Below are 25,362 nucleotides of genomic sequence, written 5' to 3'. Positions count from 1 at the left end.
GCCGTGTAAAAATGTCAGCTGCAATATTTTTCCCCTTCAGGATGTTCTGCAATAGCTAATTTAATAATTAAAATTTTTCTTGTGTTTTGTATGTGTCTTGTCCTGCTCACAGCGTTGTTGTACTTCTCCAGCTCTTCCAGAGATGGAGCCACTAATGGGGAGGGGAAGTCTGAGTGAGCAGAGTTCCCTTGTGTTGTGTGAGTCCCAGAATGTTTTGAATCAAGGCTGGTAAACTCCAAAGGAAACTGGGAGAATTGTCAGACTTTTAATTCCGGTCATCAGCTTTGAATAATAACAGCAACCACTTCTCAAGCCATGGGGGCTCAAAATACATGTGTTTAGGACTTGAGAATTACTACATCAATAAAGGGAGTGATGATGAGATTTCTGAAAGGTATAGGAAGTTTCACTCTTGCACTATCCCATGACTGGAGGTTTTTACACACAGTTGCAGCCTCTCGTTTTCATTTTATACCAAAGGATGCAATATTCCAGCAGTTCTGTTTTGTGTAATTATATGTTGGTTTCTCACTGCAGGATCTACATAGATTTCTGGTAGATTTTGGTCAAAAGGAAATTTGTTGCATTAATTGCAGGAGAGACAATGACTTTAAATCAGAAAGTATCAGAAGATCATAAAACCTTTCCAGTAGCCTCTGGAGAGCTGAACATACAGGATTGGTTTTATCTGCAGTGGGTGTGGATGACAGAAGTGGCCTCACCTTTCCTTTTTAGCACCAGGTTCCAGGAGAACCACATTTCTTTTTCTTTCCCGGTGCAAATAAAAGAAGCAGTGTGTTGTTTGCTATGAATGAGCATCTGAATGTCTGAAACCGAAAGCCCTCTATGTACAAGACATCCCTACCCACTTCTCCACAGCACATTACTCCTGTGCCCTCTGCTAACGTGTCCTTATTTTCCCACTAATGAATAACTGTGCTCTGCCTTTGGCTGCCATCCCACATCCCTAGAATTGACTCAGTTTCGGCTTTCTGTGGGCGATTTATGGAACACGCAAGGTAAAAAGAGGACGAGTTCCTCTCGCGCTCCAGTGCTGGAGCTGCCTGGCTCTGGCTGCAGGGCTTTAGGACCCAGAGGTTGCTGAGTGGAGGAGGCTGAATCCCCTCCCGCTGTCATCCTCCTGCCTCTGCAGCTTTATTCCTACAGCCTTCAATGGTGACGGACTCTCTCCCACCCCGGCTGGCAGCCAGAGCCACAAGGCCTCGCTAGGACCGGATCCTGCGGCTCTATGGCATCTCCCCGGACCATCACCATCGTCGCCCTCTCGGTGGCCCTGGGGCTCTTCTTCGTCTTTATGGGGACCATCAAACTGACCCCCCGGCTCAGCAGGGATGCCTACAATGAGATGGTGAGTCGGGCAGCACGGAGGGAGGTGCTGTCGGGCTCTCCCGCCTTGCAGCAGGAGCGGCGGGGGACGCAGGGGGTGACTGCCCTAGAACCCCGAGCGACAGGCAGGAAAGAGAAAAAGCTGATCTGACTCCTTACTTGATAGACACGGAGAGAAGCCAATAATACGCAGTGCCCAGGATATCCTGGCAGCGCTCTCCTGGGGCTCCAGCTGAGCCTATCCACGGAGAAACCTCTGGTGGATAAGATGGGGAAGGAAGGCAAGGAGGATGGGGTGGCACAGTACACACAGCCTGCAGAAGATGGGGACACAAAGGTCTCTGTAAGCAAGGCCTGCAGAAGTGCCAGCCATGCAGCAGGCAGGGACAGCTGATCCCCCAGGGGAAATCTATCCACTGGATGAGGGTAGGAAAAGCAGATGCCTGCTCTGGCAGATGTTCATCCTCAAAATTCGATGCCTTTAAAGCAAGGATAATGATACTGACTGTCCCCACTTCACCAGACTTGTGCCAGGATTAATTAATGATTGTGAAATGGTTTGAGATTCTTAGCTGGCAGAGGAAGGTATTATTAATAATCTTCTTATTATTCTCTTTGGCCTGGGAAATGAACCTCTCCCCCTCTTGCCTAAGAGAAAAGCAGTGAGGAGAGGATGGAGAAGTGACTGTGTGCATTTCTCACCTGGTGAACTGGTTTATGCTCCTGTCTGCTCAGGGCCAGCCCTGCTGCAGAGCTTTGCCAGCTACAAGCTGCAGGCAGGTGGGGGACTGGCTGCCACATTTTGCTTCCTCATCTGTGTTTATTTATTCCCCTCCCTTTCTCCCCCCTGCTTCCCCACTTATTTATTGTGGTGGTTGAAAAGATCAGTATAATTTTTGTGCCCCTAAAAATATAGTGCTGGAAGTTTCCAGCACATTCTGTTCTCTCCCTTTGCTCCACCTGCCCAGCTGCTTTTCCTTAGCTCTCAAATAACATCTGAATTGCAGTGCCTAGTCTGCAGCCCAGCAGAGGGATCTCACAGAGGAAAATCCCCAAGAAGTAAGTCATGGGCAAGAGACACATGAGGTAAAACCCCTAGAAAACAAAGCTCTTAAGCTTCTGCTACAGAAAAAAAAAAAAAAAAGCACAGAGAATTTAGGAGCATTGCAAAATGCTTGCTCTGTAAAATATTTTGCTATTTTGCTTCTGTATTCCCTTCTGCTTTATGAAGAGTCAGGCCTACAGGTGGGAATGATCTCTGGTTTTATAAAGCAGGTATAACACAGCATCATTATTCTTCATAGTCCATCTTGTTACATATTCATGGCTCATTAGGCTCTCCTGCTTTTGCTGTGCTACATACTGAGGTGGTCTGTCAGGTCATGCAGACAGGAAAAAACTGACCTTGCTAATCCATAAGGATGGCTTTTTTTGCCCCCAGCTAACAGAGAACCTCTGCTATCTACCTAAAACACCAAACTTGTAGCTTTTCATTCAACAAAAACCATATTAGCTTTCCTATAAAAATACCTAAAATACCAGAGCACTCTAGGACATGCTTATAGTACATTTCTTTAAAATGCTGTATTTTCCACAACTGTTTAAAAATACTGAGCTCTGAGGTTTTAGTCACTGATGGTTTAAAATACATCCTTACAATGCAAACACTTGGAGTAAATATGTCACGAGATCTTCAGTTATATTGTAGCAAAAATGACAATGCTGGATACTTTTTTACCACCTGTGAAGCATCAGATCCTCCCAGAAGGAAGCATCAAAATCCAAGGAGACATGGGAAAGTTCTGTATGCCTGTAATGTGGGTTTCCAAAATTGTATGGAAGGAAATCCACAGTCTCCTCAGTACCTCTGAGGGCTGAACAATCCTGTACCTGAGATTTGGCTTCCATTTTCCTCATGCTGATTAGAAAACAGAGAACACAATGGCAAGGATGTCTTCAGAGATATTATACTCAAGTATAAGTGGAAATCATTTCAGTGTCTCACACTGAATATAGGAGCCTTATTTAAAAAAAAAAAAAATATATATATATATATATAAAAGGAAACGGTTGCAAAACAAAAAGAGAAAAAGCCCAAACAAATCAGTAAGACCACCAGCACCTAATATTCAAACGCAAGAACCTGGACATGTGTAAGGACAAAGGTTGTTTCTTTCCCCAAAAGAATGAGGCAGCTGTGTAAGCAGGCTGTCTTGCAACTTACATTGCTTCTAAACCAGCATAAACCAGGGAGCAAATAATGTCAAATGTCAGCTTGCTTTTACCCTAGGAAAGAAAGGATCATAAAGGTATGTAAGCACAGGATAGGACTGGTGAATCTCAACTTTAATGTTTAGTCCCACCCTAAGTCTGCACTGCCCATAACTACTGTAAGTAGCTTTGGAATACTGTAAGTTGCCTCGGGATGTTGTAAGTTGCTTTGGAGTAGAAAGAGACTTGTATTTACTTGCTGTGCTTTGGCTTTGCAGGGATTGGATGTATTAGTCAATTTTCAAGCACAAGGTACTCTTAGAAAGAGGTTGGTTTGTTTTAACAACGTGGCTCTGCACTGCTAATTCCAGCAATCAGAGCCTCAGATTCCAGGGTAAGGTACACTTGGCCTGGCTGTTGTTCCAAAGATGGATGAGAGGTTGCAGAACTGTTTCCCAAGGAGGAGATAACAGCTTAAAAAGGGGAAGTTGCAGATCAATGGTTTAATATACCCCCAAACAGAAGCTTTACAGATTGGGTATTCTGCCAGAAGTGTCGGTGACAATTGAAATAATTTTTAGGTCATGTTGCCCATCAATCTATTCCAATGGAAGTCACCTTTGCCTTCAGTTTCTCACACAATGTCCTCGGCTGCTTGATTCCAGAAACGAGCGTACAAAAGCTACGTGCGGGCCCTGCCCATGCTCAAGAAGATGGGAGTCAGCTCCATCCTCCTCCGCAAGAGCATCGGCGCCCTGGAAGTGGCGTGCGGCATTGTCATGACACTGGTGCCTGGCCGCCCTAAGGACGTGGCCAACTTCCTGCTGCTCCTCCTCGTGCTGGCTGTGCTCTTTTTCCACCAGCTCGTGGGGGACCCCCTCAAGCGTTACGCCCACGCCCTTGTCTTTGGGATCCTGCTCACCTGCCGCCTGCTGATCGCTCGCCAGCCCGAGGAGCTGCCGCCGGAGAAGAGGATACTGTCGGTCAACGGGGATGAGCAGCCACTCATCCACGAAGCAGCTCCTGAGAAAGGCAAAATGAAGGTATCCTAGTTGAGTGCATGTGAGGAAAACACGGACCCTCGAGGCAGCTCTCTCCAAAATCACCCAGAAAATTTGGTTTTTATTTGCCTACTTGCATTTGTTTTTTTTTTTTTTTTTTTTTTTTGGTCTGTCTAAATAAAGTTGCACTTGGGGTCTGAGAGATAAAAGGTATGTCTACACTGTAGTCTTGCTTTTGCTGCTGCCTTGTAATGTAGAAAAACACAAGCTAGCTTCCACAGGGACAGCTTGGAGGCAGTCAGCAACCCAGCTGGAGCAGTGCTGGCCTCGGCAGGAGCTGCAAAACCAGCCTGAGCCCCTGGGCAGGGACCTTGGAGGGCAGTCAGGCCACCCTGGCACTGCTGCAGTGGGGAGATTGGTCCTGAGCACCAGCCCTGAGCCCCATGGCAGCAGAGCTGGCCTGGGTACACTGCTGCTGCCTGGAGCAGTGGCTGGGCAGGACATGACCAGTGTCCCTGTCACAGCCCCACACTCACACATCTGCGTTTCCTTTTCCATAGTCAAGATGTAAAAGGGACCCTGTTACCAAAAAAGTGCTGTTTCTAGTGTTGGAGAGAGGGATTCCTTGGGCTTTGCTGCCTCTGTGCCCAGTCCTTTCTATGGAATGGTTATCCAGAGAAAACATGGGATGCTATGTTTACTTCTTTGATTTCCATGCAGAGGCTCCAAAACTGGGACAATGGCCTGATAATAGTAGTTTTTTGCCTGCTTCACACGAGGCAGTGGCATCTCTTTATCCTTCTTGGCAGAGAGTAAGGGTGCCTGGAGAGGGGATGAGGAGGGGAACTGCCCAAAGAACTCCAAAATATCTCTCTGATGTTCACAAGTAGCACTGTGCTCTCCAGTTTCCTTCAAGTTCATTTTTCCCCCCTCCCACAGCTACTGTGACTTTATAGAATTGTTGTTTATTTCTGGTAGATGAGGGTCTGAACAATTGCTGGTACCTCACTGCTCATCCCACATACAGCCTCAGTGAGCTTGGATAAATCCTGTTACCAGAGCCTGAATCCCTGTGTTGTATCTGAAATCTTAGAGTGTTAAAAGGAGCATGTGTTACCTCTGAAATTTGTCTGGTTTTCTTAATGTTTGTTTGTTTTCAGTTTCTCTTTTTTTATTTTTTTTAATTAGTCACAAAAATAAACTTTTTGAAATTTGGAGAAAAATGTCTTTACAGAAACAAATTTCTTATTTGAGAAAAATATCTGAAAACATTTCCCTCTGGTCAAACACTCCACCTAAAATGGGCAGAGTCATGTCAGGCAATCTGAGAGACAAGGTGATACAGAGTGGAAGTCAGATAAACTCTACTTAGGTATATATTGATATCCACAGATATTTAAAAGAGACATTTGGGTGTTTTACTGAAACAGTCTCAAATAAATTTCTGCTACAATTCAATGTAGCAGTGAGAAAAGATAACTCTAGTAAACTGTCGGCAGTGTATCTATAAAAATTGATGATGGATGTTCATATGCAGTTTTCTCCTGAAGTTTGCTGCTAAAACAGACACAGCCCTGTATATATAATCACACACACACACACATATATATATGCTGAAAAAGCCTCCTCCCAGAGCTCCAGATGGACTAAATCTCTCTTATCACATGTGCACCGTGAGCAAAAGAACCAGCAGGCCACTTCTGTTAGACAATCTCATCTTCAGACTATCTCAAGGTCATCCAAAATATATATATGCAGAATTCCCTTTACTTTCCAAAAGATGCTTTAACTACCATGCCCTTACTGGAGTTAAATCGTGTTTTAATTAAAAACCAAATAAAAATACCACCAACTCAAATCCACACCATGCTGTGCATTCCTACACAACAGAACTGCTACAACCCTTTGACCTGGGCATACAACCCAGGAAACCTTTGGGAACAACTGTGTTTCTACTTTTTAACATTCCTCACTGAAGCTTTTAGAGGTGATAGTAATAAAGCATCCCTTGGAGCAAAGCCTATCTCTGTAAAAGCTTCAGATTGTTCAGTGAATACTAAAAACATCCCGTTTGTTCACATTTGCAGGGATATGAACAACTGACCCCCAGCAGTGGTTGCATTTTCTTTGTTACAGAGCAAGACAACTAATCTTGGAGCCCAGAAACAACAATTCTGTATTCATCTTAGAGGGCTGACCTCTATCACTGCCCCGCAGCATTAAACAGCTATTTTTGGACGCTTCCAGCCATCTGTGCTCACTAGAACTGACAAGAACAGATCCACTCCTTCTGTAAGATCTCGATGCTAATTTACTCTTTTTTTTTTTCTTTAATTCTATTTTTTCCTCCACGCGCTTTTCTATCTTATCTCCACGCCGTCCATTTCATTCCGAGCGCCCTCAGGCTTACTGCCTTCCTTTATATGTGCCTTTTTTTCCCGTCCCCTTGTCTTTTTTTTAAAACGTAACCTTAGGCCGCCGTTCCCAGCCCGAGCGATGAGGAGACACCTGAGGGACGGGGACCCTTCCCCTCACGGACAATTCCCGCCCCTCACGGACAATTCCCGCCCCTCACGGACAATTCCCGCCCCTCACGGCCTGCGCATGCGCAGCAGCGCCCGGCGCAGGAAGGGCGGAAGTGCCTCTGTCATTCCTGCGCGCGGTGACGGCGCTGCGCATGCGCGGCTGGGAGGGCAGACGGGAACGCGCCGGGCAGGCGCGGCGCTGCGGGGCGGTGACGGTCAGTGCGCATGCGCGGGGCGGTGACGGTCAGTGCGCATGCGCGGGGCGGTGGCGGCAGGGTTTGAATGCGGAGACGGTTGGAGCCGGTGGAAGGCGATTGTTAAATGGTCAGTAGTTGTGGAAGGTGGTGGTTGAGGCGGTGGTCAGTGATCAGGGCAGCGGGAAGGTTAATGGCCGTGGGAAGGGGGTGGTCAGTGACTCTCTCTTTCCCTTGCCCGCCTCCTCACTGAGGGTCACGGGGCTCGCCGCTTCTCTGAGGGCGCCGGAGCCTCCGTTCTGGGCTGGGCCTGGAAGCCCTCACGCCCTCTGTCCCCTCGGGGTGGCCCTGAGGGAGTCGCGATGGGGACTGCTGGGCAGGAGGGTGAGGAGTGCCGCTGCCACACTCGTGTTGGCACCGAGGGGCTGCGCAGAGCGGGTCACTGTTTGCCGGAGCCGCCCTTCCAGCTGCTCTCTTCTTCACCAAGCGTTTCTGATAGAGCTCCTGCAGAAAGAAAACAAAACACATGTAGAGAATGTGCTGAGGGAGCTGAGAGAAAGCTGTTGCTGTATTCCGGAGTGTGGTCACCGAGATTTGCTGCACAGGGAAATAACAAACAAACCTATAGGGGAATAGTGATGATCCTAACCTCGTAAGGAAGTGAGAGGTGGCGAGGGAATATGAGTTGAAAGTCATCCTGTTTTGTTGTGTCAGGAAAAACAGGTTCCAGCAGTCCTGGGACAGGGGTGCACACTCTACCAAATTCAGGAAACTGTAGCAAAATTTCCTATTTTGTGAGTAAAAGGCTGACCTCTCCAGTATAATGAGGAGAAAACGCCACTTTTTGTGGCTGTATTTCACACACGGCTGTGCAGTTTGGCACTGTTGGTAGCTCTTATGCCTCATTTGGAAGTTTACCAAAATTTCTTGGTTTTTCTAATCCAAGCTGGTTAGTAGGAAGGCTGCAGCAGAATTAAATTTTTGTGAAATAGGAAGAAAAATGTTGATGCAATCCTCTAACATCTGTACATAACCTTGCAGAAAATCGTGACTTGTTGACTGGTTGTATTGGCATATACGATACAAATAAGGAAAATAATAATGTACAAAATTAACTCAGAAGAAAACTTGGTGGTGTTTTGTTAACTTTCTGATTATGTTGATTTTTAAAATCAAAATACTATATATTGTGTCAGAAAATGTTGAACTTGAAAGAACCTTGTGCTAATTTTTAGTAAGGAATTTTTTTCTTTTTTAATGTAAGATGAGAGTTTTGATACTGTTGCCTGTGCATCTTTGAGGCTCTTGTTTGATCTTTTGGGGAGCAGCTGGTTCTAAACTATTTCTTCTGAATTTACTCTTGTGTTATACAGAATGCCTCTAAAATCTGCTTGTCAGGAAAACAGGTTTCTTTTCCTTGCAGGGAACCAGCTCTCGGATGTTCCTTGGCTGATCTCTTTTCTTACCTAGTGAAGGATTAGCTCTCATATGACTCAAATGAATAAAATTCTCCACTCTCAGCTGAGAGTCTGAAAAGATGGAGGGAAGGAGGAGTTCCAGGACCCCAAAGGAGCCTCTGCACATTCGCCGAAAAAGCCAAAGTGATCTTTCTGCATGGAGAAAAGGGAAGAGAACTGACTCTGAAAAAAGTTTGCGGCATCATCGGTCTGTTAATGAGCAAAACTATGATAGCCAGGAAGGGTCTCTAGAGCAAGCTTTGGGGTACTTGGAGAAAGGTAAGAGAATTTTTTGGGTGGTTATCTAGGATTGAGAACATAATAACTACATTCTTAATTTTAAAAAAAATTAATTTTTATCTGTTTTCCCTCTTTATTGCCTGAGCTATGTATTATTTCTGTAATGTCTTAAAAGGTTTATGTTACTACTATGTAAAAAAAAAATTGCATAGAATGGTTTGGATTGGAAGGACCAAGCCCCCCTGCCATGGGCAGGGAAACCCTCCAGTAAATCAGGTTGCTCAGGGCCCCATCCAGCCTGGCCTTGAACACTTTCCAGGGATGAGGCAGCCACAGCTTCTCTGTGCAACCTGTGCCAGGGCCTCACCACCCTCCCAGCAAACAATTTTATTCCAATATCCCATCTAAACCTCCTTCAGTCTGAAGCCATTCCCCTTATCCTGTCACTATGTGGGCTTGTAAGAAGTATCTCTAAGTATTTATTAAATATTAATAAATATAAATATCAGTAATTTTAGAATAGTTTTACTTCTGTTTTTTCTCTTTAATCCCAGAGCTATGTAATGGTTCTTAATGTCTGAAAAGTTTTTCTGCTGTGTTACCATGTGAAGAAAAAGGAGTATGTGCGGGGACAGTTCAGAGGAGCTCTGAGTTAATTTCTGTTCAGAAGTTGTTTCATCCTGTGCTTATTTGTTTTTCCTAGTTCAAGGCCGTGTTGCCCTGAAGAAGAACAGTGTTCTGCAAAGACACTTGGATGTTGTGGAAAGCACTGCCCTGAAACAAGGGCTGCCCCCTGAAGCGTTTGAGATACTGCTGAATGCGGCGTTCAGTGGCAAATTTGGTACTGCATTTCTGTACTGCTGCTGTATCTTCTGTGAATGTGCCTTTCCCCTTTTATCAAACCTGCTGAGATAATGTGTTTATGGTACTGAAGTACAGAATTAATTTTTCTGGCATGCTTCAGTATAGTTTTCATTTGCTTTTGTTAAGCTGGAATGAATAATTTGTTGTTGTTTTGAGGCATAGGTAAGTCCTTACTAGATTCTTATACACAATTTCTTTGAGCAAGAAAGCTCTACATACTTTTGTTCAGATGGAATTTTGACCTAAGATGCAAAACAATATTGAAGAACCTGATACATGAGCACTATCTAATTTGAAATATGGTTTTTTTTTTTTTTTTTTTTTTTTTTTTTTTTTTTTTTTTTTTTTTTTTTTTTTTTTTTTTCCCCAGCTGATACAGTAAATACTCGTTTATTGAAGAGCCTGATTCCTGCCTCAGTGATACCAGAGAATTCTGTGGTTACAGCTGTGTCTTGGCTCTGTGTCAGCAAATGCTCAGGAAACATCCAGGTAACTTACTGAGTGTTTACAGTAGTTATTGCTTCTGCACAGGAACCATAAGAACATATTATTTTGAGGAGTCAGAAATTCTGGGGCTTTACACAAGGTCTTACACAAGATCCTGTCTTTTACCAAGACTGGCAGAGATGCCCATTGCTGGAACAGCAATGGGAATCAAGAAACACATTAAAAGTGTCAGTGGAGATTTGGTTCCTGTTTGTCTTGTATCTCTGAACTCCTCAAGAATGGTGTCTCCACCACCATTTCTGTGAAATACTTCTGCTGTGTGAGGCATCCTTTCAGTGAGGTGTCACTTAGATTATGTGCACCTTGGTTGTGGCAGCATGACTTAACATTAGGAAAAGAATCTTTTATGTTCACATGGTCTGCTCAAAGGTTTACTTAATAGAATCATTTAGATGGGAAAAGATTACGACCACAGAATCCAACCATTAACCTAATGCTGCCAAGTCAACCATGCCCCCCCACAGCTGCACATCTTTTAAATCCCTCCAGAAATGGGGATTCAGCCACTTCCCTGGGCAGTCTGTTCCAGTGCTTGACAACCCTTTCAGTGATGAAATTTCTCCTGTTATCCAATCTCAGCCTCTCTGGCAGAACTTTTTTCCTTGTTTTTTCTTGACCTATCATTTTTGTACTTGGGAGAAGAGAGCAGCCCCTGCCTCACTTCGGCCTGCTTTCAGGGAATTGTAAAGAGTGAGCCTCCATTTCTCCAGGCTAAGCCCACATGTGTCCCATTTATTGGATTCCCTCTCTCTCAATCACCACTGATACACAAATAGGGTCCCATGGTTATGGAAACCAAAACCCAGTTGCCAAGAGCAGTGATGGGGCCCCGTTGTTTAACTGGTGAATCCCTTGGTAGACTTCCTTCATCTGAATGGCCCCTGAACTGTTTGTAGCTCTTTGGTTCTCCTTGAGGTTGGTGTGTATCCTCACTGATTGTATCTCTGGAGATGGCTTCTGATTCCTCTGCCTTGCTTTTGCCCATCACCTAATGTAACCTGGATTTTTGTTTCCTGTCTGCAGCTGCTTTTTTTCAAGTGGCTGATCACAGTGTTTGACTTCATTGATCACAAGGATCAAATTAATGCCCTCTATGGTTTCTTCTTCTTCTTCCTGCAAGATGAGAAGCTGGTAAGTCGAGCTGAAGAACATATGGAACTGACAAATCTAAATGTTCATTAGTAGTATGCATATTAATGCTAGAATTAGTCTGGAGTAGGTGTTGGTTAGAGACCATTTTTTGATGATTGGATTTTCTTTTTTATTTTCTCTTTGCATTATAAGATTGCTGGGTTATTAAGATCCATAAACAGGCAAGTACTGTAAGATTTTTCTGGTCTGTCTGCTTAAACATGTTTCCAAGAATTGCTATGCTGTATCACAGAGAGTGTGACCATTTATTCTGTCTAAATTCTCAAGAGTATCAGTGGTCTCTGGGATTGTCAGATGTCAGCAGGTAAAGTTTCCTGCTCTTGGGCAAAAACTGACTTGTAAACCTTGGGTAAAAAGAAGAAAAAAAACCATTTTAGAGCACTGTTTATATAAGGGAAGAAACTAATTGCTGTTCTACTTAATTAATTTGAAATATATCTTAAAGAGAATAAGCATTCAGGCAATTTCTGCCATATGGCAACTGTAAAATCTAGGCATTTTGAAGTATTTGGATTCAGTGCATACTAAGATGTTCTTGGCAGTCATGCTACATATGAAATTTTGTTAATATTCTTTCAGTTTAGGATATTGTGTGGCTAAAACAAATTCCCAAAGTTCTGAGTTATATTTCTTGTAATGTTTTTGATGGTTTTAGATTAACTTTGGTTACAATCTTTCCATAAAACTGGATTTAAGTCCTTAATGTTTAAAATAGCTTTTTCAGACATGATGGGTCAATTGGAAAGTGCACCAGAGTTGGTTTGAAACTAATTTAAGATGCTTACAGCCTCAACTGCAGTTAAAAGCTTTGAAAAAGTATATTGGTTCAAAGGTGCCTTTCCTTTTGAAAATGTAATTGCACTTTCACTGCTGACTCTTATAATTTCTAGACTGCGTTCCAAAAGAAATGATCCAAGTTAATTAAATAGCTTGGTTACTGTCAGGACTGCTCACAGTGCAGATGAAGTTTTAAATGAAGTTGGGGCTGTCTCTTGTGATGCTTTTTGTGTGTCCTGGCTGTGTGTCTGCAGCAGCAGAAGAGCTCATGGCTGCCTTTGCTTTGCAGTGCCCCTATGTCTGCCACGTGCTCTACCTGCTGACCAGAAAAGAAAATGGTGAGTTTCATCTGTGTGAGCTGAAATACCATTTTATTTCTGATTCTATTTGCTGGTACTGCCTTTTCTTCCAATCCAGCTGTCTTGGTTTGGGAAGACAGGTATCTGCCAGGGAAAGCTGGAGTTTCCCTTGGAAAGGAGAATGTAAACCACTCCCCACCCTCCTTTTTTCCAATTATAAATTTGCAGTTAGAGGCTTTTAGGCAAAAGATTTGGGAATAGAAATAGCAGTTCTTTACTAGTATGTATAACAAAGCAAACAAAAGCAACAACTACAGCATTAATAACAAAAACAGTATCAAGAACCTCGAGGTCTTTGCTTCACAAAAACCCAGGGCAGTTTGGTCTTGGTAGGATCCTCAGAGCACCAAGCTGGGAACAGTGGAAAAGTCCTGAGCTGGTGGCTGGGATGGCAGGATGTCCCGGCGGGGCAGGGAGTGCAGGGTCACACTGTAGCAAGAGCAGCAGTGCTGACAAAACCACGATGGCAGGGCAGGGCTGGCCCAGCTCCCACAGGGCAGCAGAGAAGCTCAGAATTCCAGGGCGAGCAGATGATGGCAGATTTCCCAGGACTGGACCCCTCCAGAGACAGTGAACTCTTCTAGCAGCCGTTCTCTCTTCCCTGAACAACGCTGAAAAACAAATTACCAAGCTGCCTCAAGCTCTGTCTTTTACTTGCCCCAAAACACACTTATCTCTCCCTCCCAGCTTTGGCCACCTCTTTGTTTTTGGTTAAGTGCTCCTAAAGTATCCAACACTTACTTTCCTTGGTAACTTTTGAGGAAAAAAATCTTTAGAGTAAAAAAGGAACAAACCTAACCCCCAACACCCGGTGGTAAAATGATTAGCCAATATTGTGCTTTTAATGCAAGGAAGAATGAGTGGTAGTTTAGACAAAATTTGTGTAATGCTTGCCTCTCCATTACCCTAGAAATAGAATTATTCTGCTTGCTTTGTCATGATTTTATATTAAAAATGTTACTTACGTAACTTTTGCTTAAATGTCTGATATGGTATTTTTAAAATCCTTTATACTCTTAATTGTATTTCCAGTCAAGCCTTTTCGGATTAGGAGACTGCTTGAACTCCAAGCAAAAATGGTGAGTTTATTTCAGACCTTGTAGAATTTGAACAGTTGTTAATTATGCACTTTGTAACACTAATGTCCTTATGGAGTGGGGAAGAGTGGCTGGACTTGAAATTGTAGGTTTTAGTCTTTGTAGCATCAAAGTTTCTCTCCTGCCTGTGCATCCCTAATTTTCATGTGTGTTTTGTGAGCACATGCAGTGATATATGTAAAGCTCAATGCTTTGTGACCAGGTATGGTGAAATCTCTGAAGCAAGGGAAAATTTCGTTTATCTATTACAGTTTTTATTTTCTAGTCATCTTCCTTTTTCAAGTAGTAGCAAACATGACTGAAAAATGTAAGATTGCAAAGGACCTTGCTCCCTTTTTTAAAAGAAATATATTATTATAGCAGTGTTTTCTTATTATCACTTTGGCTGTTAAATTCTTTATCAGTTATGACAACAGAAAGGCCTTCAGTCCTCTTCCTATAGTTATGTCATTGACCCAGTTTGTTTCTGTCACTTTCAGTTGTTTATCTATGGTTACTTGAGAAGATCTAGAATTTAGATTCTAGAAGATCTAGATTTAGCTTTTACTGATCACTGGGGTTTTTTTTGCTTCTAAAATACAGCATTCAGTTTCTATATTAAAAACACACCGCACGTGTTTTCCCTCTTGTTCTGTTATTTGACAGGGAGCACAGTCTCATCTGCAAGCTCTGCTGTCACTTTACAAACTTTTCTGCCCAGAACAGGTGACCATAACCCTTCCTGGGAAAACGAAGGTAAGGAATTAGATTTAGTCAATTCAAAACCAGGATTTACTACAGTATTTGCATGGAGCTTTCTATTTAAGCTATAGCAGATTTACTGGTGAAGATTAATTCTATTTCCTCTTTTCACTGAGTAAAATTTGGTTTAGATGGGGATTCCTTGTGTTGTGTTTTGTTTCTTCTTAGCACAATGAGATGATTTGGTAAGGAATGACATCTACCTTTATATTTTGAGGATTACTTTAATCCTTCTTTTGGTGTTCCTGCTGGGTTTGACTTGTTTCACACAATACTAAATTCTGCAGGAAGCAAGCTGTCTAATTTGTCAAGGCATTGTTCTAATTGCTGCCATTCTCAAGTACAAATGACAGTGGAAGTCAGTAAGTAGCTCTGCAGTTGGAAAGCCTGTGTCATAGCAGTGAGAAAAAAGCAGGTAAAAAAATATAGGAAGCTGATTTGTCAGAGCTGCAGGGAACAGAAGAAAATTACTCCCCTTTTAGAGAGGGCTGTGAGTGTGCTCAGCCCTTTGACCAAGTAGAAACCTGTAGCAGAACCAGATATAGAAAAGAAAACAGGAGTTGGTGAGGCCTAAGTTGTGCAACAAAATTTTCTTTCAATGGGATAGACTTAAAAGTTTAATGTTTTTGTTTGTTTTTTTAGAACAGACACTTTTATTTATATGCAGGCAAGTTGAGTTTCTAGAAAATAAAATCAGTTTTATTTCAGTCAGCTTATGTATTTATATTCTTCTCTAAATTTATACTTTGCATTGTGTTTCACAGTCATATGTCATAGAATTTACATTTTTTATCATGAACAGATAATGCAGTAAATTACTAGCAACTAGATCCCAAATATTTCTTAAAATATCTTTATGAACACACTGTGTTGTGTACTAAAAGCTTGAATAGCTAGGTTCAAGCCAATCTGAATAGTTTTGTGATGGTTTGGCACTTGATTAGAATTTAAAGACTGTTTGGCATTGAAATGTCAAAAAAAAATTGTGCAGAAAAGGTGTCAGCTTTTCCAGTTTTCTGTAGTAATGCCTACATTAATTGGAGTATTTGGTTATTCATGGCATTGTTCTGTTATGTGGGTGTCACTGATGCTGAATTCAGGAAGTCTTTCTATTAATTGCATGAGTCTACCTTGGTCCTGTTTAATTAAAATGTATACTTGATATTTAATCTATGAATTGATGTTTGGTTTGAATTAAGATTATAAAATAGAACTGTTGGAGATTTGCTTCTGAAAAGGGGGATGTTGTTTCCAAAGGGAATAAAAGCCCAACTGTTGAATTGTAGACCAAAGGGGATGAAACTGAGGAATGATGGGAGTTCTGTGCTTTGAAAATCCATCTAATGGAGTTGAGTGTCTCTATGTGACTGTGATGATGTTTATCAGAATAGAAAGTGATCTTTCTGTTGCTTTGTCTTAGCTTGGCTTCTTGCATGGATGTCTGATTTCTGTTTCCAGACTTTCTTCAAGAATTCCGAGGGCCCATGGAAAGCAGCAATCACTGCAGTAAGGCAAAGAAACCAGGGAATCTCTCCCCTGTCCCAGGCAATGTTTTTAGGCACATCTCAACCTCAGTCACGAAAAAGGGTATGTCATGGGCCTAAGGCACACCCTAGAAGGTGCTAAGTAGTGATTTTCATTATGAATATTGGCAAGTAATGGGAATATGGCTTTGTTTCAGGACTGAAAGCGGGGAGTAATTATAGAAAAATGCAACAATCCATTATAATGAAAGTCTGGATACCTTTTTTTGTAAAACTGGTTGTTTCTGGGAATACTGTTCATGAGTGCAGCCAGTTTTGGAAGCAGAGTCATTTGTGTTTCCTTTCTACAGAAATGGAATGCCCAGTTGGTTATACCTGCAAGCAGTACAAACACAAATAATTTAGAAGGGGTCAGGGGAAAGAACCCTGTTTGTTTGTACAATACAAACGTGCCTTTTCCAGTGGAGCAGCTGAAGACTTTCCCTCAGCTCCTAAAAAATATCCACCGTCTAGAGGTGAGTTTCAGGGAGGTCTTGGTGAATGTTTTGGGAGATCAAAGGATGTGTTCCTCCATGGTCTGTTTATATGTGAGTAGTGTATGGGCTATCTAATTCTAGCAGAACATCTAGTCCTACCTGAGGATGGTGGATGAGTGCTGGGAATGATCCTGTTGCTGGTAAAAGGATTGGACATGAGATTCTCTGGGAGTTTATTGATGTAAATACAGAATAATTATTTCTTTTCTTTTTTTCTTGCAGTTTCCTTCCCAGATGGGTTCAGTGCTAACAAACCCTTTATTGCTTCATTACATGAATTGTGTGAAAGATGAATCTATTTACCTGAGGCTCTACTATTGGATGGGCCAGATGCTTCAGGAAGGTAGGAACTGTAGTATTGACTTGTGAGGAAGGGAGCTAAAGGATGTCTGAGGCTTTTCACTCTTTTCAGTAAGTGTTCAGATTGCTATTCAGATTTACAGTGATAACCATAGTGTTAAAACATCTACTGGAGGAGAACTGAATTTGGTTTCTCATTGTGCTCATTTTTGCTGTGCTCATATTCAAGTACAGTATTCTCTCCTGTTCAGAATGCACCTGGTGTGTGGTTGATAACCCAAATGAAGAAGAATTCAAGAGCTTCCTGGAATCTATCTACAAGGCAGAATGTTTCTTGCAGGTAAGTGCATGTTTTGTGGAAGTCAAGGGTTTCACAAAGTCTTCCCTTAAAGAACTTCTGGGACTTACCTGTTTCCTGTAGTATTTCTGAGACAGTGACTCAAGTGATTAAAATACCTTTACCTATGACAAATCAGTATTCTGGAAATGACCTTGTTTTCTGCAGGAAATGTAATCTAAGAGTGATAATTTGGATGTCCTGGCAAGGATGGCAGGAAGAGGAGGCATAAGCCTCTTACCTTCTCGAGAGTGATGCGAGTGTGGCAAGCTGCAGTCAGATGAATTTTTGAGTGCTTCTCTTCTGCTTTGCAGGAGGGATTTTCTGCCTGTGAAGAGTTCCTGTACAAGACCCTTCCTCTCTGGGATGGCTTCTGCTGCCACTCAGAAGTCCTCAGACTCGTGAGCTGGATCCCCCTCAGCAGTTTGTCTGGTATGTGCTGCAGATCCTTGGGGTGAGCTTGGATAGTGGGGATATCCTGAGGCATAGAATTTTTGCACTGATCTCATACTGCTTTTTCATTTTTTTTCAGACATTAAGTCATATCTCTATGATACCCTGGCACAGCTCTTTTTCACATCATCTATTTACTTCAAGGTAATTTAAGTGAACAAAATGGCTGTTTACTTCTGGCTGATACTGCTATCTGTACTTGGGTTTGGTGTAGCAGTCTGAGGGGTTGTATAGGAAACATCTTTTTGAGAAGTCTGTGCTCAAACAGGATAAAATATATACTTACAGTTTAACTTTTTTAGGAAATTGGTGCCTTTAAGATATCTTTCTTTTTTGACTGGAATTAGGCTGAGGCACTGGAGATAAAAAGAACTGATAGCACACAACACAATAGTTATTTGTTTTATTGCAGTTTTAACTACTTGTTAAAAGTGTTTGATTGCCGTTTTTTTCACTACTTGAAATTCACATTCTCTAGGAAAAGCTATATACAACACATACATTCAGCTTCAGGGGCTGAACTAAAGCTCTGTCATGCAACTATGTCACTGCTCCTGAGAAACTCCTGGTACCTTTCCTTGGATATGCCAATTTCAAGGCATTCTTTGTTCTGAATTATTCACTTGCATAAATTGTCATAAACCTGATTTCTTTTTGCCTGTTACAGTGCAGTGTTCTTGAGAGCCTGAAACAGCTGTTGCAGAACTGGTTAAATTGCAATGCGATTCAAGTGGATTTTGAGTTTTCTTCTGTGTAAGTTTGTTTTTGAAGCATGCAAGCCATGCTCTGTGTGTGTTGCTCACTGGTGTATTTAGATCTATAGTCTAGCCCTAACACCCAGCATAAAGACCAACCAGAAGGTTAAAAATGCTGTTATGATTCTGCTATATCAGAATACCTGTAAGCTACCTTGTCAAGCCTGTTCTTTGTCTTTCTTTAGAAGTATTTCTGCTGACACTGGAAATGGAAGTGTCCAGAATTCAAAATCCTCATAACACTTAACAGCTGGGTGTTTACAATGGTCCTGATAACTCTGTGTTACTGGCTGTGTTGAAGAACAAGTGTCAGTTGTTGAGTATGTGATGGGGCAAAAGCATAAACCTCAATTTTGTTTTACCATTTTCCATGTTGCTGTTTGCAAAGACGTGTCTGTCACATTGTGCCATGTCATTGCTGCAGGAACACCACCCTCTCTGAACAAGTGAACAAGGTGGCTGAGCTGGTTCACTTTGTGGGACGGATCTCTACCGTTGGACTGCGTTTGGAAAGCAATTCCACCTTCTTGCTGTACTTCATTCTGGATTTCTATGAGACTGTGTGTATCCCAGCCATTTTGGCTTTCTTTTCAAGTACTCCTAAGGCTGTTTGCATTTTCAAGCCGGAGCATAAAAACATCTTCCTTATTCTAGTTTACAGAACTTTGTGATTAAATGCCAGAATATTCCAAATACTTGGTAGGTCTACAGGTGAAAGCTGCTGTTGTTGCATCCACAGGCAGAGCTAAATATGCTGCTAGAAAGTGGTTGCTCTTAATTCAGAGGTGAACTGAGGCAGGAGAAGTAAGAGTAGGCCATAACCTGTTTTTTAATGCTGACTTAAGGAAAAGAACAGTGATCAGTTCAATTTCAAACAACATACCTTATGTTTTTTCCTTAAATGTTTCTATAAAATGTGGGGTTTTTTCCTAGTTTGTGCTGTAGGCAATCTGAACAGCATCAAATAGCCTTAAGTCTATCCTCCAGCTTCCTCATGTCCTCTCTGTAGCTGTGCTTATTGTGAACTCAGCCATGCTGTAACAGCAACAGCTCCTACAGTTTAGGTTTGGAATAGCTGAAAAAACAATGATAGTTCTGGGATCTATTTGTAACTGAATTGTCCATTAAAAATTCACAAAACTAATGGATAACAACACTTGCATATGACACCTTGGCCTTCCCTTCTGGATGAAGTTGATGGATCTGGCTGAAATTCAGTGTCATGCCCTCTGTTGCTCTTACTTGCTTGAGAGTTTGTGATAATCATTACTTTGGCAGTAATAATCAGCCTGGATGTGATTCATTCCTGCAGGTGTGTGACATATACCTGAAGTACAACCTGCCTTTGCTGATCATGCCTCCTGCTGGGGTTTTCTACCCAGCACTGCTCAGCATGGATTCTGTCAACTTGAATCAGCTCTGCCACATTATGTACAGGTATTACAACAGGTGTGGGCTGCAGGGACTCCTTGTCTTCTCTTTCAGTCTTCTGGAAATGAAATGACTGTTGTAAAAAACCTGGGATCTACTTCTTGCCATGCAAGGCAAAGGTGAAAATTCCACTCGTGTCCAGCTTTCATGATAAAGGATTTTATAGCTGTAGTTTTACTTTATTTTTTTTTCAGTCTTTTATTCAAAAGAGCAGGATTCTGACCTCTTTCCTGGTAATATTTCCATATCTTTGATATGGGAAGGCAGAAGTTCCCCTGTTGCTTTGAGAGAACTAGTCAGCCAGCTGGAATTAACAGTAGTAACTTTACAACTTCTCACTCCTGTACTTTAGCTACTACACTTGAGCTTTTCCTTACAAATGCTATCATGTGCTGAGTAGGAAGCACTTCTTCCACCTCCAAACTCCAGGAATTTGGGACTGCCTTGTGCTGCTGGCAAGGCCAAAGACAGCACTGTTTATTGCTCTGCAGGATCTACCAAGGATGTGCTTCTTGGCCTTGTTAGTTCCAGTGGCTGCATCTGAGGAGAGTGGCCAATAGCTGACAGCTGGTGCAGGGCTCTCCATGTGGCTTTTTCTCTAAGGAATCTGCAGGGTAATTAACATGACAGGAAGGTCTCTAGGAAATAAGAAGAACTAGTGCTTTTTATATAGAAAAACTGTCAAGTTGCATTACTTCCAGTGGCTTCTGTTTCTTTGCTTAGTGAATGAAAGTCTCCCTTCTTAAAAATACGCTGCATTTCTCTCCTGATTTTAAGGCTGGGTGTTCATTCTTGTGTGTTGCATTTATGAATGTGACTGTCCCAGGCAAACTGTTCATGTGTGAATCATTTAAGAGACTAAAATTATTAGATCTGTTCCTACTCTGCCATGTGATAAAGTCCCTTTGAATTCTTTTTCATGTCTTTCACCAATAAAATTTGATGATCTTTCTCATGGTGAAAATAAGCTTTCTTGATACATTCCTCCAGCTTTTCTCAACACAGGCATGTAGTAAAAATTTATAGGCCTCTAAATTTTTTTTTTCCCCCCCCCAGGTATCGAACTAACTTGGTGGCTGCAAAAGAAAATGAGCTGACTAAAAAGGTATTGTGGACAAATCTGTTATGTGGTAGAACAGACTGTAGCAAGGAATTGGGTTGAGTAGAGGGGAAGTGTACTAATGGCCATCTTTTAAGGATTGGAGGGAGCACACAGCTGCTTTGAGGATGTTATTTATTGATTTTTCTTTCCTCCCCTCAGAATATACTGCAGTTCAAGTTCAGTAACCAGACATACCAAGAGTACAACCAGTACATAATAGCTATGGTGGGCTGTCTGTGGACATCCAGTGTATTCCAGAAGGACATTCACCCCCAAGGTCTTCGTATGGATGATGAACTGCTGTCTAAAACTGCAGTGAAGGAACTAAAAAGCAGCTTTAACATTGTCTATCATCCAGCCATGATGTGCTACTCTGTTGAATTCCTGAAGCAGGTAATGGTGTAGGCCAAGATTTGGATCTTTCATGGCACCTGATGTTCTGTCTTGACTGTTTCTCTAGAGAAGTGTCTCTGTGTCCTGGCTGACTACTGGAGGTAACTGAGCTTTCAAAAGGTGCTGTGGCATTCTGTGATTGTCAAATTAATGGCACAATTTGAAGAGTGTTTGTGTGGTATGAAAGCAGCTGAATGTATGAATATAGCAGTTTTGGATGTAAATTTGTACTTATGGGATAGAACTCTAGAATTTTGAGATAGAACTAAAATAGCTGATAAATGAAATAAAACTTCAGAAAAGCTTACCAAATGTGCATTCTGCCCCACAAAATAGGCAGTGTGAGCTAAATATTTGAACTCTAGACAGTCAAGAAATACATGGTTAAATTATATACAGCTGTTCATGGTAGAATTTGTCAGCAGTGCTTTCTGGCTTTTGTGGTAGCTTTTTTGGCTTATTAAAATAGAAATCCAAGTAGCTGCTTCAAGTATAGAGGTAAGATAACATGGAGCTGTCTTGTCTGATGTGAGTTCTGCCATGAGTTCTCTTGAACTGTGGGTGCCCTCATGTGTTCAGTGCAGCTGCTGAAGAATGCAGGGAGCAGTTTGCCAGAGCTGTTATTGTCCCAAGATGTGTGTGCTACTCCAAGAAACCAGGTTTTGTAGGTTGTCCAAGGGCTGCAGAAAGATGCCAGTTCGTTGTGAGAAACGCTGGGAGGCTTGAGGCAAGTGTGGGTGTGACTCCTGGGATGCAGCAAGGGGCACCTGAGAAGTTGAAGCAAAGAATTCTGGTTAGGAACACTTGACAAATTTGCCTTTGTTATGTGCTCAGTGTCCTGAATCGAGCTAGTTTGTGTCTTGCTGCTGATTAAACTCAGATTTTGTCTTGGCTCAAGGAAGCTATTTTGGTTTTGTTAGACCAAGGAAAGAAGTTTTATATATATCTCATGTGTTTTGTCCACATAATTTTTGTTCTGAGGCTTCCTAAAATCATGGAGTGTCCTGTAGTGGAAGGGACCCACAAAAATCATAAAGCCTAATTCCTCCTGCCTCTACAGGGGACAGCCCAGGAATCCCACCCTGTGCCTGGGAGTGTTTTCCAGACAATTCTTGCATTCTGTCAGGCTAGGTGCTGTCACCACTTCCCTGGGTTCCAGTGCCCAGTCACCCTCAATGGGAAGAATCTTTTCATGATACCCAACCTAAACTTTCCCTGACACAAGTTCCTAATTCTTTGTAGGTTTTGCGCATTTAAAAAAAAAACCCAAACTACAAACTAACAACTGTAACACAAAACCAAATAACATTCAACCTCAAAATCCCTTAAAAAATCCCCCAAATCCTTCTGGTGGGGAATTCTTGCATGCTCTTCCTACTGTAGAGCTAGCAGAAATTTTGTTTAGCAGCTATGACAAATGTGTTTTAAGGCAGGAGGAAGTAATGTTGAGCTGCAGGGACACATTTTCTTCAGCAGTGCTGAGCACCAGAGGGCACTGCTCTGCAGCACTGGGAACACAAGCACTGATCTCAGTGTCAGTTCTCTCCTCTTGCTTTTTCTCACTGTTGTGAATTTCAAATGTTTTGAAAGGGAAACTTTTACACTGTAGAGAGACAATGGTAAAGATACCTGTGAATGTTCCCTGTTGCTATCCTGCAATGCTGCAGCATGGGCAAGAGGGTCCACATGTTACCTTGCCACTTCTGTGCAGGGTATGGAAGCCCCCTCTGCAGCAGGATTAAAAATCTCTGCATTTCTTTGCATGCCTGCAATTCCTGATTTAGGAGAGGATTTTGCAGAGACCTAGAAACTTTTTATCTGACTTGATATTGTTTTGTTCCATTTCCTTAAGATTTGTCCTGATGATACCACCCTCAACTTCAAATTGATCAAGGTAAGATTTCTTGCTTTAGTAAATAAAGCAGGCAATTTTTAGTAGCTGTGTTGAAGAGGATGAGGTTATAATATTCACCAAACTCACAAACACTCTAGAAAAATTTTGGAAAAGGAAGAATTCCAGCTGTAGGCTTTGATTCGGTCTCTTAACAGGGCCACACAAGAGGACATCAACACTTGAGAAGTTATTTATCTGTGATTTGAGATTTTATGTATTTCCTTCATGAGTCAGTGCAGTGTCAGGACAGTGCTCTTTATTGTTCTCTGCAGTTCCAGAAAAAGTCACATTCTTGATGCACTTAAAGCCCAGTGATAATATAAATTCTGCTTCATATTATATTTCTGAGACAGATGTGTAGCTTTGCTACAGCTTTGAACAGGAATTCTCCACTGAGCAAATGCAGTGGCAGCTGGTTTCCTTTCCTATGTCACACTGCACTTCACACCTGGTCTGGAGGAATCACCACTAACAATGGAAGGCAGGCTTTAATATCCATCTTCATTTAGTTCCTGCCAGATTCCCTGTTGATCCAATAGACTTTTCTTTTTCTAGAAGTGGGGTTTATAAAAACTATCAGTATTAAAGAAAGATCTAAGAGTGTGTAATTGTGGGCATTTGGGAACAGCAGGCCACCCGGTGCACCGGGTATTTACAGATGTCACACAACAGGAAGGCAGAGTTTGCAGACCTTTTCAAATTGGCTTAGGAAAGGTAGAGCTTTGTTCTGTGCATCTGACTGCTCTTTCTGGTTTGCAGGGGAAGAAGTGGGACTGGTACTTGGAATATCTCTACTCCCAAGGTTTGAAGGGGCTGAAGGTTTTTGTGGAGAGCAGCATCAGTCGTGTTTCTCAGGCCTCTCGCAGCAAACAGAGAATGCAGAAAAGTGACCCTGAGACTCACTGAAATTCTTCTGTCATCTGGAGCAAACTAGCAGACTCTAAAGGACTGTCACTAATTCTTCCTTCCTCAGAGGAGAGAAACAGAGCAATTACTCTTAGCTGCACTTTTGTACAGACATCTCTCCTGTGGAAATGAAGACACAGATGTTGAGCCTGGCTTGCTTCTCTAACACTGAACCCCCTCTTGTCCCTGCTAAACTTCTCTGGTTAGAAGCTGGTGAGCTCTATGTTATGTAACATCCACCTTTTTCACCCTAGTGTTTCTGTTGGAGTATCTGTTTTGATTGACAAACAAACATTTTCCATCCCAAAGCCACAGTGAGCAGTGGTGCTTCATTTATAAGTAATGTTGACCCCTGACTGCTTTGCCTTCCTCACCAGCAAATAACGAGAAGCAACTTAATCAGCCTTTCAGGGGGTGCTGCGTGTGTCTTGGATTGGAGCAATGTGAGTTTCCCAATCCCCTGTTGAACCCTGTATGACTTTCAACAGGCTGACCCTCCTGAAATAAATTTTTATTTTGAGGCCCACAGAACAGTTTTGATGCTAACTTTGGTTATAATGATGTTCTAGTACAGCTGGAAAGCTTGGTGTTCAGTTGATGGTTTATTGATTTGAGCACTTAGAATGCTGCCACCAGCTCACCATTTTCTACAAGTGCAAATGTAACTTTCCTTTCTCTGTAGGTGCTGTATATTTGCATACATATGTATAATTTATATTCTGTATAGTATTTCTAATGTGTCATTTTGATAAAACTTTTACAAAATGTATCTTCTGTCATTTCACTTTAAGTCTGAGTAGAAGCTGAGAGAAGCTGAACTGAGGTTTCCAATGAATGAGCTTTCTACTTCTGCTGTAAAACAAGGCTGTTAACCACTTGAGAGTTGAGTTAGATAATACTGAATTTTGCATTGTGAATTTGTACTTTGATTCAGTAAAGGAATCAGTCCTGAGAGCAACTCTGGAGCCACTCAAGATGTTTCCTTTCTTCATCCCCTCAAAATCAGACTGGTTGAGTACCGCAGTTCTCAGCTCAAGTACCTCTGGTTAATATGTCTAAAGTGTTTCCCTTCTCAGTCATCTGTGTTATCTCAAGTAGTGTAAGTGCTGCTTGCTAATTTTTGTCAAGAGAAACAGATCTTCAAAACCCTGATTATATTTTTTCAACAAGAGAAACTCCACGTATTAAAAATTCGTCCAAGTGGATATGTTTCAAGATGTGGCCCTAACATATAACGAGTTTTATAATTTTTCTGTGAAGCTACCTTCAAAAAGAAGTTGGAAAGGCTATTTCCACTAA

At 42.0% G+C, this 25,362-nt stretch overlaps 2 protein-coding genes across 2 annotated transcripts; both read left to right on the top strand.

The window, feature by feature from the left end:
* Positions 1-1,017: 1,017 nt before the first annotated feature.
* TMEM35A (transmembrane protein 35A) lies at positions 1,018-6,143 on the top strand. Its single transcript, XM_066333968.1, has 2 exons — positions 1,018-1,369; positions 4,224-6,143. Exons 1-2 carry the CDS (start codon positions 1,250-1,252, stop codon positions 4,608-4,610), a joined length of 507 nt encoding a protein of 168 aa, XP_066190065.1. The 5' UTR covers positions 1,018-1,249; the 3' UTR covers positions 4,611-6,143.
* Positions 6,144-8,698: 2,555 nt separating this feature from the next.
* On the top strand, positions 8,699-24,878 carry CENPI (centromere protein I). The gene is made up of 20 exons (XM_066333993.1): positions 8,699-9,014; positions 9,679-9,816; positions 10,210-10,328; positions 11,370-11,477; positions 12,565-12,613; positions 13,667-13,713; positions 14,377-14,466; positions 15,931-16,059; positions 16,307-16,471; positions 16,715-16,835; positions 17,044-17,132; positions 17,444-17,561; positions 17,662-17,726; positions 18,250-18,335; positions 18,762-18,897; positions 19,650-19,774; positions 20,825-20,873; positions 21,030-21,263; positions 23,116-23,157; positions 23,917-24,878. The coding sequence occupies exons 1-20, from the start codon at positions 8,816-8,818 to the stop codon at positions 24,061-24,063; spliced, it is 2,256 nt and encodes a 751-aa protein (XP_066190090.1). The 5' UTR covers positions 8,699-8,815; the 3' UTR covers positions 24,064-24,878.
* Positions 24,879-25,362: the final 484 nt, after the last annotated feature.

This window comes from Sylvia atricapilla, chromosome 21, assembly GCF_009819655.1.
Source record: "Sylvia atricapilla isolate bSylAtr1 chromosome 21, bSylAtr1.pri, whole genome shotgun sequence".
Classification (NCBI taxonomy): Eukaryota; Metazoa; Chordata; class Aves; order Passeriformes; family Sylviidae; genus Sylvia; species Sylvia atricapilla.
Note: the sequence above shows the minus strand (reverse complement) of the source record. Positions and strands in the feature narration are given on the sequence as shown.

Excerpts from the sequence above, each read along its gene's own strand:
- CENPI (XM_066333993.1), top strand. The coding sequence starts at position 8,816 with ATGGAGGGAAGGAGGAGTTCCAGGACCCCAAAGGAGCCTCTGCACATT. Across the intron at positions 18,898-19,649 it reads TTCTGGATTTCTATGAGACT|GTGTGTGACATATACCTGAA; the intron begins GTGTGTATCCCA and ends TCATTCCTGCAG. Across the intron at positions 20,874-21,029 it reads AAAATGAGCTGACTAAAAAG|AATATACTGCAGTTCAAGTT; the intron begins GTATTGTGGACA and ends TCCTCCCCTCAG.
- TMEM35A (XM_066333968.1), top strand. The coding sequence starts at position 1,250 with ATGGCATCTCCCCGGACCATCACCATCGTCGCCCTCTCGGTGGCCCTG. Across the intron at positions 1,370-4,223 it reads GGGATGCCTACAATGAGATG|AAACGAGCGTACAAAAGCTA; the intron begins GTGAGTCGGGCA and ends GCTTGATTCCAG.